At 32.1% G+C, this 19,553-nt stretch overlaps 1 protein-coding gene across 2 annotated transcripts in view; it reads left to right on the top strand.

Annotated features, from left to right (window-relative positions):
- The window catches only part of LOC140436522 (sialin-like), a 60,035-nt gene that overhangs the window by 11,362 nt on the left and 29,120 nt on the right, over positions 1 to 19,553 (top strand). For both annotated transcript variants that reach the window (XM_072525408.1, XM_072525409.1), the window contains exons 2-3: positions 7,094 to 7,271; positions 17,645 to 17,878. In XM_072525408.1, the coding sequence (XP_072381509.1) occupies positions 7,094 to 7,271; positions 17,645 to 17,878 (412 nt within the window). The remainder of the gene's footprint in view (positions 1 to 7,093; positions 7,272 to 17,644; positions 17,879 to 19,553) is intronic.

Below are 19,553 nucleotides of genomic sequence, written 5' to 3'. Positions count from 1 at the left end.
TTCTTACTTTTTTTTATTATTTCATCCATAATCAGGTTGAACAATAGAGGACTCAGGGAATCTCCCTGTCTTATCCCATTGCCAGCTTTAATAGGGTCGGTTAGTTCTTCGTCTACTTTTACTTTTATTGTGTTGTTTTGGTAGATATTTTCAATTGTTTTGATTATTCCTAGAGGTAGCTCTCTTGCGTACAATAAGTGGATAATGTATTTAAATTGAACCGGTCAAATGCCTTCTTAAGGTCCAGGAAACATAGATATGCCGGTTTGTTGTATTCTAATGATTTGTCTTGCACTTGCCTCATAATAAATATAGCGTCGGTGCATGATCTTCCCGACCTAAAACCTGTTGTTCTTCTGCTAGTGTCATAATTTCGTTCATTTTATTTGTTATCACTTTGGTTGTTAATTTTAGTTTTGTGTTTAATAAATTATAGACTGTAGATATATAAACTGTGGATTTTAATAAATATTATTATATACTGAATTATTCACTAATTCACATCTACATAAAAAATAAAATTTTTTTGTTCTCAATTAGACAAGTTTATTGTTTTTTTTTGTTAATATATAATTATATATCATAGTTATTTTTTTTAAAGGTAATTTTGTTTTATCATTTTGTAGTTGCGTTATCGTCGTATTAGTGCATCAAATTATAAATAAACAATTGTTCCACTACATGCAAGCAATTCAAATAACTCTAAATACCTATTCAAGTGATTCACTTCAAAAATTGTCATAAACATGTATGATAGTTATTTTAATTTTTGATATACATGTATCTATTATGTTCGTTAAAATATTGTATGCTTTATTTCTCTTTATTTAACTTTTTAATCAGTCCTAATAGACGTGTTAACTATTAAACAATCTTTAATTAAATTAAACGGGAAATATTATTTATTATACATATAACATACAACAAAAAATTGCATTCAAGCAATATCAATGAAACTTGGTCAGGTATAAAAGTTTTCGACAATAACAGCGAGAGTGAGAAGCATTATCCAAAGACAATGTTTGGATTTATGTCACAAAGTATAAGCAATCTTATAGTACTGAAAAATTCGAAAACTACTGACAAACACAGTCCCTACATAAGTTCTTTTGTACTTTAAAGGCGAATAAGGTAAATGGTCCTAACTCCATTAGAATTACGACTGTTGTAGAACTTTAGAACCTTCTTTTTAAACCACTAATATGACCAAAAGGTATTATAGAGGTAAGCGAATATTTTTTTTCAGAAAACGTACCTTTAATAAATCTCCTAAGTACAGCAGACACATTAATTGATGATAAAATTGAAATTGTTATTCCCAATAAGTATGTACCATTTTATGTTGTCATTTAAATGTAAAAAGTATACCTAAGTAATAAGGATGATTTACCAGATATTTTAAATACTTATTAATAATGTACATTACTGATTTTGTCCATCACCATGCGACGGTGGATCCAATCAATTACTATCTACATAGTTCAGGAAATGAAGCTCGAAAAAAGTTAAAACCTCGCAATTTTTTCGTCCTGCATGGATTGAGTTGAAATTTTAACAGAAGGTAGGTGATATCCCAAGGATCAAAATCTATATCGAACCGAAGTGCGCTGAAGAGTTTTAGGGGTGAAAACTACCCCTAATTGTCAAAAATTATAAAATAACATATTAAACCTGAATATGGGCAAGATTTGGTTTGAATTAGTTAAATAATGATTGTTTTATACTTTTGAATAGAGTTCCATCATATTTCAACCCTTAAAAAGCAACCTTTGTTAGAGATTAATGTAAAAAAATTACTAATTCTAAAAAAATGATTTCGCCTTGGATCGATTTGGATAAAAATTTGGATTTAAGCTCAACTCACCCTCTGCTTTATAGTTTATGTCATGCCGATGAACCCTGATTGTTCTTAGGGTTGAAAACTACCCCTAATTTTCAAAAATTGTAAAATAACATTACAAATCTTAAGATGAGTGAAATTTGGTTTGGATTAGTTAAATAGTGATTTTTTTATACTTTAAAATACAATTTCATAAATTTTCAACCCTTAAAAATCAATTGTTATGAGTGCTATAGGTGAAAACAATTTTTTACCAAAATTTTGCAACTTTTCAACTTTTGAAAATCACCTTTTACAACATTGCAGTTTTTATAAACTAATTTAATAGATATAAATTAAAAAAAGTAAAATTAAATACAAAAAAATTTATCAACATAAAAAGGCACCATATATTCTTATACATTTACATAAATAGTTGAAAATATTTACATTTATAGGTAAAACAATTATAATATTAAAAAAAATTAATTGGTTTTTTTAACGTATTTCCTTCATTTTTAACGATAGAGTGTTTCTTCAAAAACGATTTTGTAGAGGTTTTTAAGAGCTACAAGGATCTGTGAATTAAATCTTTTTGGAACCCTTGGTTTTTAAATGGGGTGAGTTTAACGGGCTCGAAAAAGATGGTGCTTGATCGTAAATCGATGCTTTAAACGGCTATATCTCGCCAAATATTTATTGTACAACAAATCTAAATAAAGGAAAATTTTAAATCGTTTCCTGCTTTAAGCTGTACTTTTTCTAAAACTAAGCATTTTAAATGGGTCAAACTTCTTGGACGTATTAACAATACATGTACAAAGAGAATTGCAGAAGGGTGAAGATCGATTTTAATTATGGGGGCGGTTAGGGGGTTGTTTTCATCGATTTTTTCGTAAAAAAATTAAGTATTGACCCTATTTTCATCATAACTGACTCAATTTTTGAGCTAGAGTCTTTTTTTATGATAGGTCTATTTATGCTCTTTAAAAAAGGTTCTATGAGTTTTCTTCCAAAAATGCATCATTTTCTCGATATTTGACTTTGAATCTTTCAAATTTGGCATTTGAAGAAAACCGCTGAACATTGATAGGCCGTATTTCGGTTCCTATTATATCGCAAAAACATTTTAAAAAATGAATTGTATTTGTCTTTTTAAAAGCTACAAATTTATTCTCTACAATTTTTTTGATAAAATGCACCATTTTCGAGTTATTCGCGAAAAATCGATTAAAAACGTCGATTTTTTCGTCTAAAAGTTGTTACTTTCAATCGCGAATAACTTGAAAAATATCAGTTTTACAAAAAAAATGTATAAAACATTTTTTGTTTAGAATCACTTTCTTAATCGAAACCTGTGGTTAAAACGTAAAAAAATGTTTCACCCCCGAGATAAGGTGGCAACCACCCCCAAGGCTTTGGCGCACTTTGGTTCGATATAGATTTTGATCCTTAGACTATTACCTATCTTCTGTTAAAATTTCAAGTCAATCCACGCAGGACGAAAAAATTGCGAGGTGAAATGCTTCATTTCCTGGACTAACAGTCACTATACTGAATTGTTTCTGACTTCCTCCTATTTATAGGACGACAACAAAATGATATTTTATTCTGTTGTACAACTCTAATAACAAATAAGTCACTTTTGGAGAATCGCAGAACTTCTGCGTAAAGTCGTCTTATGAAATCCACTTACGTACAAAAACCAGCGTAATTCTAGTTTACGTCAAATTATGTTGCAGTTACTTATCTGTAAGATAAACGTAAAATTTATTTCGGAACATACCAATATTTAATTAGTTGTCAAAGGAATCATACTAATGTTTTAATATCTCTTTTAATTATACAATTTGTGGTGGCAGGAGTAAATTAAATTTAGTTCATCATCAGAGAGTTGACCCCTACAAATCATACAAACAAACAAGCTGAATTTTGCCGAGAATATTAATTTTGGGACCCCAAAAAAGATGCAAAAAAGATTATTACTTTTACCCCTAGGCTTCCCAATAAAACTCCCCTCGTAGGGGGGTGAAAACGCAAAAAATCGATTTACCAAAAATCTGTACGCCGCAGAAAAAAATGTTTCAAATAAAAAATGCAGTTGAGATAATTTTAAACTAAAATTTTTATAAGCACTGTTTATAAGAACTGTCAACGCTTAAAGCCACCGTCGATTTTAAATGTCAGTTGTCCGCGCGAAATCAATGTTCAATAACATTTGTATAATCGAGGGTAAAAATTCGATATCTTTTGATCCAAGTGTCCTATCGACAAAAATCAGAATGCGCTTTAAAGATAAAGAGTATAGCTTTCCTATGCAGTTTTCCTATTTTGCCGAAAATAAACTCAGTTTTTATAAAGGTGTTAAATAAATAAACGTAGTACGACTGTTGCCATTTTTTACGATTCTCTTGATCGTTTATAAAATTGATCACTTTCATTGACCGTTCGTAGTAAAATTTCCATTTTTAGAGATCAATTTTTAAAAGTTATGACATGAATTTTCAATTTTAAGTTGTGGCAACAAATATGAGGCAAGAATTTAATGTTTTACATTACAAACAATCGCACATCACGGGAAATGCTTCCAAGAAGACGGTTTTGGGTGTAATTTATAGCAGAAGTTTGGTTCTTTTAAAAAACGTACTAGCGTAATTGAAAAAAAAAAGTTTTAAACGTTTTTGATCTTTTATTATGTGAATATTTAAATCAAGCGTTTTTAAGCATATTCATATACTTAATGCATATTTAAGCATATTTAAGTCTTCCAATAACGTCACTTCATAAAACGCTTAACTTCATATAATTTGCTCGTCAATTTTTTACTATAATGCGTCTTAATGCCCTTCGATCTGCTCGGGTTATTTTACTTTTTCGTACATTTTTAGGTTTTGTGACGACCGAACCTGTAGTTTTGTATCTTCTGACTATATTTTTTACACTATAGCGTGACAATTGCAATATATTCGCGATTTCCGAATTGGATTTTCCAGAATTAAAAAATCTAATAATGATTGAACAAATTTTCTCTTTCAACTAAAGGCCTTCCCCTTCTTCTTCTTTGTTGTGGTATGTAATTTAAAGCTTTTTTTGTCTATCTATCTTCATTCATTCACTTTACGTGACCATATCACACTAGTTGTCTTGTTTCAATTCTGTCTACGCTGGAATATACAGTATTTGTCCTCCTTATAATATCTTCATTCCTGATATGATCCTTTTTGGATACACCACACGCTCTCCTTAGAAAATCCATTTCTATTACTTCTATTCTTTTTCTATCTTTTTTCGTGATCTGCCAAACTTCTGCCTCATAAGTCATAATAGGCTCTACCAAGGTTCGATAGATTGTCAATTTCGTTTCTTGTCAAATATTTTTAGACCATAGTAGAGAGTTTAGAATGTTAACCGCTTTTTTCCCTGCTGCATTTTCGATGTCTCTTTTGGTAGTGCCTTCTTTAGATATTATAGATTCAAGATATTTATATTCATTGCATGTTTTATTGTTTTTAATTTATAACTCTGGATCTTCTTCATCATCTATTTTAAGATACTCTGTCGTTGACATATTCATATTGAGGCTCCATTTTTCATATTTTTTCTTTAGATTTCTAAACGTGTAGTCCATGTCTTCCTCATCATTCACTACTACCTGATCATCTGCGAAAAATAAAGTTGTTAGACATTTACCACCGCCTATGTCTATTCCCATTTCGGATGCTTGTTTCCTCCACTGCTCTAGCGATGATTGAATATATATTTTAAATAAGGTCGGAGATAGACAACTTTCTTGTTTAAGCCCCTTTGTTATTGGAAATGATTCAGATATAAAGTTTCCATCTTTAACGACACTTCTTGCATTTTTATATATTTTGCGATAGCATCCACATACTCTCTACTGAGACCTACTTTCGTCAATGTTTGAAACAGTTTTTTTAAAGGTACCGTATCGTATGCCTTCTCTAAATCTATAAACAATAGGTGGGTAGATGGATTCCTTGCATTCTTCTGATTCTATTCTTTCTTTTATTATTCGACCGTACAACCTCCCCACTGAGCTGATAACAGTTATTCCCCTATAATTAGAGCATTTGTGTTTATCCCCTTTCTTGAATATTGAGCTGATGTATCCAACACTCCAATCATCAGGGATATTTTGTCCTTTTAAGCATTTGTTAAATAGTTGAATATTTAATGTTTTTACATGCAGAGTATAATTTGTTTATGGTAATCGACAAAATGCAAATTCCATAGGTGGGCCAACTGATATGACACGGGGCTCGTATAGAGTAAGGTCGTGTCATGTCCTTAATAATGATTAAAGGTTTATGCGTTAAAATTAGCAATTAATACTGTACTTAACAAAAATGAAATATACCTTTTCCTGACAGTTATATTACTATTAATTTGTTGTGATATATTTTTAGCTTACAGTATTATATCAGTGTTTAAATCGTCTTTTCGCGTGATACATTTGTTTTGTCAACAATAATTAGGTTTTTGCTACTTATTTGTTGACTTTTGTTATCTCATACAACTTTCCTTTTTATTTAATTATACGTGGGTTTTGGTAAATTGTTTTGGTGATGTTACTTTATGTAAATATGTGACAGATACTTAATGTCTTATCTTTTGCTAGGAACTGTGAAACCACTTAATTACATCTATATCTGCGCTTTACATTTTATTGCTTTACCTCTATTTAATGTAACTGTTGACATCAAGAAAAAAATTATTTTTAAATGATGATTCTACCTGTATAGTACATTTGTAATTAAAATTTTAATAAGCCTGACATCACACGAAATATTGAATTTCATGGATACTTCTGAATACCATATTCAAAATGTGCTCTTTTAATGTAATGAAGACATATGATTTTATTGTAAAAATTGGAAAGGTATATGGAAGATTAAAAGTTAATTTCACCATGTTCCGAATCTATCTATTTGGGGACAAAGATGGAAAGAAATGGACACACTGAAATAGTAATCGAAGAACGAATAATAAGCTTACTCAACTCACTACTCTGGTCTAAGAATTTCTCTAAATAGAAAGAGATACAGCTATATAACAATATTTTTGAAAACATTGTGTACTATTCGTGTTCGTGTTTCCGGAAAATAACTTAGTTTTAAACATTTTAAAAACTTTTAAATCCATGTATATTCAACATTGAATGATCATCAGCCCAAATTGAATGATCGTTTAGTATCTTTTAATATTTAGTATTTAACTCAATTGATAAAACTCAATTCAAATTTTGATTTTTAGCTCCTCTGAATCTATTGGTTCGCTATGGACTTTCTGGCGAATGAGAAGGTACGTCGTGGCTGTATTGGCATTTTTAGGATTTTTCACCTCATATGCTTTGAGGGTAAATCTAAGTATAGCCATAGTAGCCATGACCGAATTTAGGAATGTCACCTTAGAGAATGGAATGGTTATTAGGGTAAGTTTTAAGATTTTGTATTTACTAAAAACTCATTAGTTATTTACTGATCTAGTAAACAAAGCAAATCAATAAAATGTCGAATCATCGTCGTCTCAACTTGTAAGTGTCCACTGATGGACATATGTCTCTGTCTTACACATTGTATCCAGTTACGAGAAAGCGGAGAACACATCTAAGCCCATGATCGCAATCGCGTCCACGATGGCGATGGCGATATCGGTTTCTGTATAAAGCGAACACATCGGACCAATAGCGACCTGCGATTTCAATAGCGTAAATAATACAGTTGGAAATATAGTTCTGAAGCTATTTTCTTGTGTCATCTTAAAGTAATTACTATTTTAATGGGAATAAGCCACTATTTAAGTTTCAAATAAGTTTATTGACGTTTCATCGCATTGACTTCGGAAATCGTTCTCAAAATACAAACATTAGTAAATTAAACAAATTTTGTTTTTTTTTGTTACTTGGTGAAAAATTCTTCTAATAATTTAATTTTATTTGACTCATTTGTATTGACAATTCAGACATATATTTACATATACATTTTAAAGTTGACGACTTTAAAATGATGCCAATATTGCTGAGTTGCGTTTCTGAGACGACTTTATTATAAGATAGTTCATTCGATTACATGAAATCAACTTTAACTTGAGAATATCCGTCAGAAAAAAATCATAGCACGTGAATTGTCTTTAAAAAGACAATTACATGCCATGATGATAATAAAATTCTTCTGTTAGTGATTCCATAGTAAATAATGAGGAAAAAACCAGGAAAAAAACCTCATAATACTGTCCCGACATGGTATTTGGTCTTACATTTAGTTTACTCTCAATAAACACCGAACTCTAATTTTATATGTATGTTATTATATATTACTGACTTATTAATAGTGGTAATTTTTTTATGACCTCCCTCTTTTAACGTGGGTAATCAGATCCTACTGCATTCTGCCGAGGAATTTGCGACACTCGCATTTCACCCTGCATTCTGCATTTGGAATTTGCGAATTGGTCTCATTTAGCATAATTAGAGCCGCTTCTTTGATTTTTCTCTTTTTACCATCCGTTTCTTTGAGGACTATACATTAGAGTGGATCGATAAACGCAAAATTAAAAAAAAAATGACAAATTGATTTGGAATACCCACCAAAAATTTACCTTTAGTAAAGACAATAAAAAAGTAACAATTTTCTTGCGACAAGGAAAAAAAGGTACCTACAAATAAACGGGGGTTTGTACTAGATCAAAAGGGACCTAGAAAAATGGGTATTAAAAATATCGATGTAAAGGAAACCTTAAAGCTAACAAAGAAGTCAAGAAGAATGAAAAAAAATGCAAAGAAAAGAACTACAACAATTCGTTTAACATGAAAACAGCAATAAGTTATTAAGAAAGCAAAAACTAGAAACTGATATAGAAATAGATCATAAATTGCCTTCCACTTTGTATGCCAATATCAATACAGAAATGCAGTGTACACAAAATTATTTCAAAGTTCCTACGTCGATTTATTAAACCGAAGCCCTGAATAGTTAAATCATTCTCGATGGCCTACATTGGCGAACATTCTACGTCTTTATGTTAGTACTGAAAATCCAACATCTGAATTAAAGAACCTGACCTTTATTGTCACGGTTTATGCTCCTTTATGGTTTTAGATTAAATGCAACACATCATGTGTAAATGGTGAAAAGCATGTTTTACAAACAATAAAACGTAGTTGGTACCTATCTAGAGCAAAATTTAAAAACTGTTGCAGTCCCTGTATCTCAAAGAAATGCCTATTTTGTACATCTAGAAAATCTTGTGCTATATATATGTTGATATGGTGTATAAAAGAGTTTGTACTTCGTCGCATTCTCATTGCAAAAACTAAGACCTTTTATTATTTAACAATTTACTATATTGATCTGATTGATTATGATTGGCAAAACAATAAAATAACTTGCCCTCCATTGCTTCAAAGTTTGACAGTAGAGATTGGGTAAGATGTTATTTCCGGTTCTCCTGAAAAAACATCGACATCGCTACATTTCCCTGTCACACCCAATCTGTTAAGAGATTCGTGAAGCTCGTAACTGAAGCATCTTCATCGGTTGTTGGGTCACAAAAAAGGCAGAGGCAAAAATTGATTCGCGCAAAGATATGTCAAAATTTAAGCCAAAAGAAAGACTACAAACAATAAATGATCAAAATTAAAAGGAAAGGGTAGGTAGTGGGTAAAAATAACATATTTCAAAGATATTTTAATTGGATATCATTTTTATAGTAATAACATGTACTTTTGAACAATTTTTGAAATTTCGCAAATAAAGATTAGGTTTGTAATACCAATTGGCAACTTTTGCGCACTATTCCAAAACAGTTTTCAAAGATTCGATTTTTCGATCCACCCTACTATACATGAATCGTTCCATTGAACGGTATGTTCATCATCCCATGCGTGTTTACATATTTGAGATCTATCAAATTCTCTATTTTAAATATAAGATTGATGTTCACTTGTTATAACATAGAATGGCCTTGATGTTTCACCTCAATAAAACTGATCGCATTCACAAGGTATTTTATAAATACAATTATTTCTTCTTTCTTGTTCATTGTTAGTTTTAAATAAAATAGATCTCAATGTGTTTGTTGTTTTGAATGTTGTTGAATTTATTTCCTATCTTTTTAGGTTTTTGTGATAATACCTTTATGCATGTACAATGTTCTCCTCTATATATCATTCTGCCACAGATGCATTTCTTCATTTGCTATGCATTTTTAGGATCTCAAACGATGCCCCGGCTTAAACTAAAAGGGTTTCTGAAGTTATTCTCAAACAATGCCCTGGATTGTAACTGCAATAAATTTTCTGTTGCCTGTATTGCACTTTCTCGAATATTTTCTGATAATCTATCATCATCATCATCATCATCATCATCATCATCAATCAACTAATTGCGTCTACGGCTGGACATAGGCCTCCCTCAGTTCTTTCCAGTGTTCTCTACACTGGGAATCTTGTAGCCAGTTTCCCGCTACACGTTTTATATCATCGGTCCATATAGTCGGTGGTCATCCTCGGCTTCTTTTATACTTTCTGGGCCTCCATTCCATAATACTTCTTGTTCACCTTCCAATTGTGTTCTGGCTAAGTGCCCTGCCCAGTTCCACTTAAGCGTCGTGGTTCTTTCGATGACGTCTTGAACTCCTGATCTTTGCCTGATCTGTTGGTTTGTTATGTGGTCTTGAAGGCTCACGTTCAGCATTGCACGTTCCACGGCTCGTTGTGTAACTTTGAGTTTATTCGTAGATTTTGGCGTGAATGTTAAAGTCTCTGCTCTATAAGTTTGTACAGGCAAAACACATTGGTTATAAACCTTTCGCTTGATTTTTTATGTATGCTTCAGGCTGATTTGGTGAATTCCAAACTATGCGTTTGCAACTGTTTATCATCTTTGCTCTTTCTTTTTGTAGGTTTATCATTACTATAGCTCTTACTGGTTTGTGGTCGCTTCCTACTGATAGTTTATTGAGTACAGTGACATCTTGAATAATTTGTTTTTTGTCTGTTATTATATAATCATATTAGCTCTTAGTTCTTCCGTCTGGACTATCCCACGTCCATTTTTTATTCTGTTTCTTCTTAAAAAACGTGTTCATTGCATACAGTTTGTGTTGCAGTAGAAAGTTGGTAAGCATTTCGCCTCTTTCGTTTCTTACTTCGATTCCAAAATCTCCGATTGCCACTTCTTGTTCGTCCTTTTTCCTTCCGAGTTTCCCGTTAAAATCTCCCATTATCAGATTGTAATGAGCCGGTTCCTGCTTTTTTGCTCTTTCGATTTCCTCATAGAAGGCTTCAGCAGTTTCATCTTCGTAATTGCTGGTGGGGGCGTATACCTGGATTATTTTCAGTCTTAGATTATTTAGTCTTAGATTTATATACATAACTCTTGGGGAAATGCAGTCAATGCTCTGTATATTTTTCTGTAATTTTTTGTGTATTAATAAACCTATTCCTCCAGTTGTCGATTCTGTTACCCCTTTATAGTGGAATATATTGCCTGAATTTAGTTTGACCTGATCTTCATCTCTTCTTTTGACTTCGCTAATTCCTATATTATCCCATTTCACATGTTTGAGTTCTTCCTCCAGTTCCGTCATTTTTTCATCCTTAGATAAGGTTCTTACATTATACGTAATTATGTGCAGCGTTCGTCGTTATTGGTAGCCTCCTACAACCCGGGGATTCTTCGCACTCTCTGCCCGCTGTCCGTTAGTCCTACCGCTACCTTGGTTGGGAACTAGCGAGCTACCGGGGACTGAGGGCCGTTTTCTTAATAAAAAAAAAAAAAATAACAATCAAACTAGTATTTCTTATCCTATTCCATTTAAACCACTTTTTCCAAAATTGCCAAAATGGCCAAATTGGCCAAAACCAATCAAAAATTAAAAAAGTTTCACCCAAATGGACAAATTAATATAATCATATAGGATTAAGTGTATGTATTTGCTTTAGATATCTATTTTTACCACTGTTTTAGTTGCCCGATTCAGGTTTCGATTGAAAAAATTTTTATGAACCTGTTGGGATAACAGTATTACTAGGAATATATAGTGAAAATTACACTGTGTTCAAGAAAAAGAACACAACAAAAAAAAAATGCCATTAAAAATCTGATCTATACCAAAAATATTAAACTGAAATGTGCGACTAAATTATTTCAATGAACATTTTTTGAACGCTTCATAAAATAAATATTCACTCTCACTTACGTGACAATTAATATTGAAGTAGTATAACGACCTACATAGAGTGTAATATTATCTCATTCTAATCAGTGCTAATATATGAGTAAAGCCTATATTGATTTTTTTGATTGACGCCACTCATATTAAGGAGGTATCCACTATCATCGTTGTTTACTTTTTTGATGAACATGCCTATATATTGTTATTTTCCATAAATAGCTTTTTACGTACTGAAAATAATGAATTTGTGGAATACTTATTGTTTTTATGGCTAGGTGGTAAAGGGAGCTGTTACAAGAGCGCTAATGCTGTCGCGTTGATAACGCAGTAAACAGGGCTCATAATTTCCAAGTTATACGTGACATAGAAACAGGATTATGACTCGGAACAGGAATGATTTCATTACGACGACTAACGCCAGAAATAGGACAACGAATTTATGGAAAACAAGAAATATACTTCGCATAGCATTATGGGTAATTTTAACGCGAATGTTGACAATGATATAGTTCCAGAAATAAAACATTTTTCCCTCACAAAGAACAATACAAATACACTTTTAAAAACAGTGGAGAACAAAGATCTATGGTAGACTATATTCTGTCGAATAGAGAGTTACAGCCCTCTCAAATCTTAGATGTAAGAGCACTAACATCAGCAGAAATAGGAAGCGATCATAAATTGGCATTGTGCAAAATCCGAATGAAAACACATATATGTGATAACAAAACACCAGAATACACCACAAAGATAAAAGTCGAAAGCTTACAAGATGACTCCACAAGATACCTATTCCAAAAAAGAATAACCGACAAACGCAGAAACGCATATATCACAGAAAGTGATGGAGTCGAAGAGAGCTGGGCCAAAATTAAGTCTAATACTTTAGTCGACCATGAAAGTTCTTGGTTAAAGAAATGTAAGTGAAAATAAATTGTTCCCAAGACGTAAAACTCCGTGGTTTTGTACAGAAGTAAAGGAAAAATGCAAAGAAAAGAAAAAAGAAAAAAAAAAAGACAGTTAAGATTTGATTTCACGTATAGTGCGTTCTAAAAGGGCTCTTCAGAACGGATATTCACAGTCGCTCTGAACGTGAAAATAAATCTTTTCTGTCTTAGCAAGCAACTCTAACATGGCTTCGTATGGACGCAAATAGCGACATCTGATATTAAAATCCGTAAACTAATTTTCGAAACCAAATTCGGATTTTTGCTTTAATCTGTGCCTTCTAAGAATTGCAAGGCAAAACAGACGTTGATAAAGATGTTATTATACGAAATACTTATAAGCGGATAGACAGACGCACTATACGTGAAATCAAATCTTAACTGTCTTTTCTTTTTATTCCGATATACTCTCTGTACGAGTACTAGAAACCAATTCGCTAAGGATTTTTGCTTAGTTGAGGAGATATGTTGTGGAATACAATTTTTAAATTCCCCATGTCTCTAATAACACCTTTATCAACGTCTGTTTTGCCTTGCAATTCTTAGAAGGCACAGATTAAAGCAAAAATCCGAATTTGGTTTCGAAAATTAGTTTACGGATTTTAAAAGAAAAAAGCTTACCTGAAATGCATGTGAACCAAAACACAAGAGGCATACCATAATTCTTCTTCTTCTTTAAGTTCCATCTTCTATCGAAGGTTGGAAATCATCATGGCTATGAGGACTTTGTTGACTGCCGCTTTAAAAAGTTCTGCACTACTGCATTCAAACCATTCCCTTAAGTTCTTAAGCCAGGATATTCTTCGTCTTACCACATTTCGCTTTCCTCGGATTTTGCCTTGAATAATAAGTTGTAATAATGCGTATTTTTGCCCTCTCATCACATGTCCTAAGTACTCAAGTTTTCGTCTTTTGATAGTTAATATTATTTCCGCCTCATTTCCTATCCTTCTAGTTACTTCCACGTTTGACATTCTTTGAATCCATGATATTCGTAGGATTCTTCTGTAACACCAAAATTCAAAGGCGACCAACTTATTCAGATGGATTTGTTTTAGTGTCCACGCTTCCAAGCCATAAAGAAGAGTAGAGAACACGTAACATCGAAGCATTCTCAGGCGTAGTTCTAACCTTATATCCCGACAACAAAGAAAGAATAATTACAAGACAATTAAAAAAGAAACACATGCATTTGTAAGAAAAATAAAAAATTATCACTGGGAACGCTTTTCGAAAGAATGATGGCAAAAGGAAATAATGGCGCTTCATAAGAGTCTTGCTGTATAATGGACATACAATACTATTACATTTATAACATTTGCTTTGATACTTGCAATGTTTCTTCCTTGGTAAAATATGGCATATTCTATTTCTTTTTTGTTGTGGTGAATTCGGTTCTTCCACAGTTTCTTCTACGTTACAATGTTCGTCTAGTTCTTTCAATATCTGATTAATATTTTTGTTTTGTTTGTTAGAAGATATTGGATTGTTGGATTGCTTATTCTTCTTTTTAGGCGTGGCTCTAAAAGCCTGTTGCCTAACTCTAACTAAATCGTCCTGTTTTTTTTTTAAATACTGACATTTCCATTTAGGATTGGGATGAACCCACATCACGAAAGCATTTAGGTACTGCTGCAATATCAATAATGTTCATAAACAACGTAGCTGGGCCACCTTTCGGTTTGTTTGTTTGTTTGTGGCATTATAATGTGTTATTATATCTGGTTTTTTGTCTTTGGAATCTGCGATATGTTTGTGTTTGAAAGATAAGAGTATAATACTTCGGCTTACTTTTTGGATGTAGGACACCAATGTGATTTCCGACTGAAATCCAGAAACTAAAGAAATAAATATCATGATTTCGAGCAGGGATAAACTCCGGAGGGATGCACGTTTTATTCCTTTGTAGCGTTCCGTATAGTATTAGTTTCATGTGGATGAGATCTTTTGCTAATTCTAAAGAAGAAAAAAAGTTATTTGTGGTAATTCCGTGATCAAGGCTGAAATGGAAAGCAAATCTAAAACTAGCCTTCTTCCTTGCTCCCCCTTGTTTCACCAAATACATTTGTAAATTCTTATAATAAGCGGTATCAACATCTGCAAGACACCAGATCTTAGTTCCATATTTTGCTTGTTTGCTTTTTATGTAGACTATGAAAGCACATGGTACTACGACATGGCACTATCAGTTCATCAATGGTAAGATGACAACCGGGATTATAGTTTTTGACAAATTACTTACGAACATTTCAATCACGTTTCGAATAGGTGCTCGTTTGTCGGTTTATCTACAGTGTTTCTGAGTATCTTTATCATCAAAACGCATCCAGCTGGTTGTTTTATTTTTACATTAAAGAAACGTCGCTGGTGAGAACGCTAGGAATAATTTAGGCTACTTTTCATAATAAAACCTTTGTTTCACAAACACAATCTAAAGTAAACTGATTGGATTCCCAAAGGGAAGAACCACTTATATTTTTATGTAACTTTATATTTTTTTACGATTTAAGTACAATTTTTTATTGGACTGACAAGAAGCCATCCTTTCTGCCCGACATTTTTATAACGAACCTTTTGTTTTTTAACAATGCGCATGTGTTGGAACTTAAAGTCAAACATAAAACACCTTGTTTTACACAAAACATTAAATATGTTAAAGTATATTATTGTGTTAAGAATTTATTTCGCCAACACTGCTTACTTGTAAATCTGGTCTGTGGCATTGTTGCAGAATATAGCGGTCTCCTGAAACAATGGTCATTTTGTCATAGAATTCTTACAGGCTCTTGATTACTTTTCATCAACGCAGACCAACAGTCCAATATATGCGTAAATTTCAGTTTCGTCAACGTCTTTGTAAACTATCGTCTTTCTAACTTGGTTGCGAATTTCTAACTCGAACCGGCCTCGTTGATTTGTAAAAGTCACCACATCCCGTACAATATCTTCAGAACTAAATAATTACTATTTAAATGGGAATAACCCACAATTAAAGGTTAAAGTACGTTTATTAACGTTTCAATTTCCACTTCGGAAATCGTTCTTAAAATACAAACATTAGTAAATTTAACAAATTTTGTAAATTTTATTCTAAAAAAATTACCAGATTAAGTTATTTTATTCCAAAAAAATTACCAGTTAATTTTACTTACCAGAATTATAAGCCGCTTTTTCATTCGCAAAATATTTCTTGATCTTAAAGGAAAAATGTCTCCATGGTCAAAATGCACTTTCAATACTTTTACACATTTCGTACACATTCTTTTCACTGTGCTTCCACTGACACAATTAAAAGTCCGATAATCAAATATGATTTATATATATATATATATATATATATATATATATATATATATATATATATATATATATATATAAAACCACCAGTTTATATCGACATTCACTAATATCCTGTATTTCTTATATATATATATATATATATATATATATATATATATATATATATATATATATATATATATATATATATATATATATAGAAACAACACAGTTTATTAGGGCTGCAGTCAGTAGGTTTGGCCGGGATGTTATAGACACACTCTTTTGACTTTTGGTCGAGCTTTCGGAATTCTTTTATTCCTTCTTCAAGACACTGTAATTAGAAGAAAGTGTAAATATTTACAACATATCTCAAATTGTCATTACAACTTACTAGTCGTTGAGATTATTTTTGCAAAGCTACGACACTCAACATTAAAAACACACATATAAAATATAACATTTAAAATAATGGACAATATGGACAATGAGATCTATACTACAAGAGAACTCCTATCCTACAGGGCTTTTGAATAAACTCATTTTTGGTTCTTCTTTTCCTTTGCAATTTTCTGCATTTTTTCTTGCATTAACTTTAAAACATGAATTTAATTTCGAAGATTCCTGTATTCTGGCTAAGGAAAAAAACCATTCAAAACGTGTTTTCTTGGAAATGTGTTTCATAAAATCTAATACGTCTTGTATAAATAAAAAGTCAGACATAGATAAATTGAGCAACATTTATTGTTACTTGCTGACAAAACATCAAAAATAAAATAAAGATTTACTTTTACATATACACACCGTAATACACCTGCATACAAAACATGTTGCATACTATCAAGACAGGTTTAATATACTACTTCCATTAATATAATAGCAAGAACTCCTAATTACTTTTTAATGTTTTTTTTTTCTGTTCTCTATGGATCAGTCAAACACACCATGAAAAGATGTTACTAACAAAATTTTAACTTTCCAACTAAATTTTAAAATGCATATTGTCCATTATTTTAAATGTTATATTTTATATGTGTGTTTTTAATGTTGAGTGTCGTAGCTTTGCAAAAATAATCTCAACGACTAGTAAGGTGTAATGACAATTTGAGATATGTTGTAAATATTTACATTTTTTTCTAATTACAGTGTCTTGAAGAAGGAATAAAAGAATTCCGAAAGCTCGACCAAAAGTCAAAAGAGTGTTTCTGTATCATCCCGGCCAAACCTACTGACTGCAGCCCTAATAAACTGTGTTGTTTGTTTATATCGACAGTCAATAATATCCAGTATTTCTTGTATATATATATATATATATATATATATATATATATATATATATATATATTGTTTGTCAAACAATTAAAAACTGGTTTACAAATATAATCCTGTTTTTCTTTTGCAGATAAGAGACTTTGATTGGGATACCAAACTCCAAGGATACATTCTAAGTTCATTCTTCTATGGTTATATAACAACGCAGCTTCTCGGTGGTTATTTGGCTGCAAGGTACGGAGGTAAAAGAGTATTCGGCATCGGCATAGCAGTTACTGCTTTGTTAACATTGGTGACTCCTTGGATAGCTAGGACTAACGTCTACCTTCTGTTGGCTGTGAGGATTATTGAAGGTATATTTGAGGTTTGTAATTTTAGCATTTATATAAACAAGTAATAAAATATGATTAGTATAAAAACAAAACAATATATTATTTTTGGGTTCAGTTCAGTTCAAATTACAAGACAGCTCAATTACAGGAAAGCTCAACCATGTAGAGGCATTGGTCTCCTTTCAGTAATGATCAGTTACGCAGCTCAACCATGTTATCTTTACTGCTTTTTTGTTTTACTACCTTACCCTTTACCTTACCTATTTATTCATTTATTTATTTATTGGTTGTACAGGATCTTAGCTTCATGCACAAAAATAGTGTCAAAATTGCAGGTTTAGGAATCCAAGTAACGAAAATATATTAACACGTATCTAAAGCTAGAAGGAGACAAGGCTGCCTGTCAAGCATTAACGATAGGACAAAACGATGAAAAGTACTAGTAGTACATATAAAACAAAGAAAAAACCAAAATGGGGATACGAGGCTCATGTAGACAGAGTCTCGTCTCTGAAGTAGATCTGTCCTCTATCAGGATCATAGAAGAGTATCTTCTTGCTACTTTAAATTGCCGATTCTTCTTTTTATTGCGTCATCTCATTTCGAAGGTTGACAATTCAAATGGTAATTTTAGCTTTGGAAACTGATGCATGAAAGATTTCTGCGTATGAGCAGTCAAACCATCTCCTCAGTCTTTCAGCCACGAGATCTAAAATTGGCGATTATAATTTCTTTTTAATCACTATAATCGAATATGTGGAAACATTCCCCTGTAAAGTTTTAACTGCAATTTAACTACACATTCTAAATTATTAGAATACCCACAGTTTCAAAAGTTATGCATCATCCAAAATTAACTATTTTCAGAAAACACTGATATAGATCATTTATAAAAAAATATCATAACATTGACAGATACTTTTTGTTTTAAGAGGTACTGTTTTTTTTAATAAATAAAAAATTCAAAATTTTATTTTTGATTAAAATGTACTTAACAATTTTTAAATCCTGTAATTCTACCACGGGCATCGATGCAAAAATGAATTTGGGCTCTAATAGCTCTATTAAGTCGATAAATCATGTCCTATAACAGATTTTTCCAATTTGTCTCTACAGGCAATTGTAAGATCATGATAGGGTCTAGGAGGATTCCTTCGGTCATAAAGAGCTTTGGAGAGCACATCACATGCATGTTAAATGGGGTTCATGTCTGGAGACATTGCAAGCCACTCCAAATACTCCAAAAAGATAGTCATTAACCGCTTGAACCCTATGTGGGCGGGCGTCATCACCCATAAATACAAACTTTTCACTCACGCTCCTCGCCATAATCTCACAAGATGTTCTAAAATCCGTGCGATGTACCTTTATCCTGTTAGAGTCGCGTCAATATCCACCAATTCCGTACGTCTACCTGCCATAATACCTGCCCAAAAGATAACACTGCCATAAGCGAAAGGGAGTATGCGATTTGCATGTGCTAATTGTGCACCTCTTGTTGCCTCTCGCTAAACACGATTTCGCAAACTATCAACATTTAACAGATTCTGATCTGTAAAAAACACAAAATTACAAAACTGTCGAGGGAGCTGTATGTGTTCTGGAGCCCACTGGAGGCATTGGAAAACATGTCTAGGTTGTAGCTGAGGAACTCTTATTAGTCAAAGAATTCTCTAACCTGTCTCTAAAATACTTCTTATTGTAGCT

The sequence above is a fragment of the Diabrotica undecimpunctata genome, chromosome 3 (genome assembly GCF_040954645.1).
Source record: "Diabrotica undecimpunctata isolate CICGRU chromosome 3, icDiaUnde3, whole genome shotgun sequence".
NCBI classification, from domain to species: Eukaryota; Metazoa; Arthropoda; class Insecta; order Coleoptera; family Chrysomelidae; genus Diabrotica; species Diabrotica undecimpunctata.
Note: the sequence above shows the minus strand (reverse complement) of the source record. Positions and strands in the feature narration are given on the sequence as shown.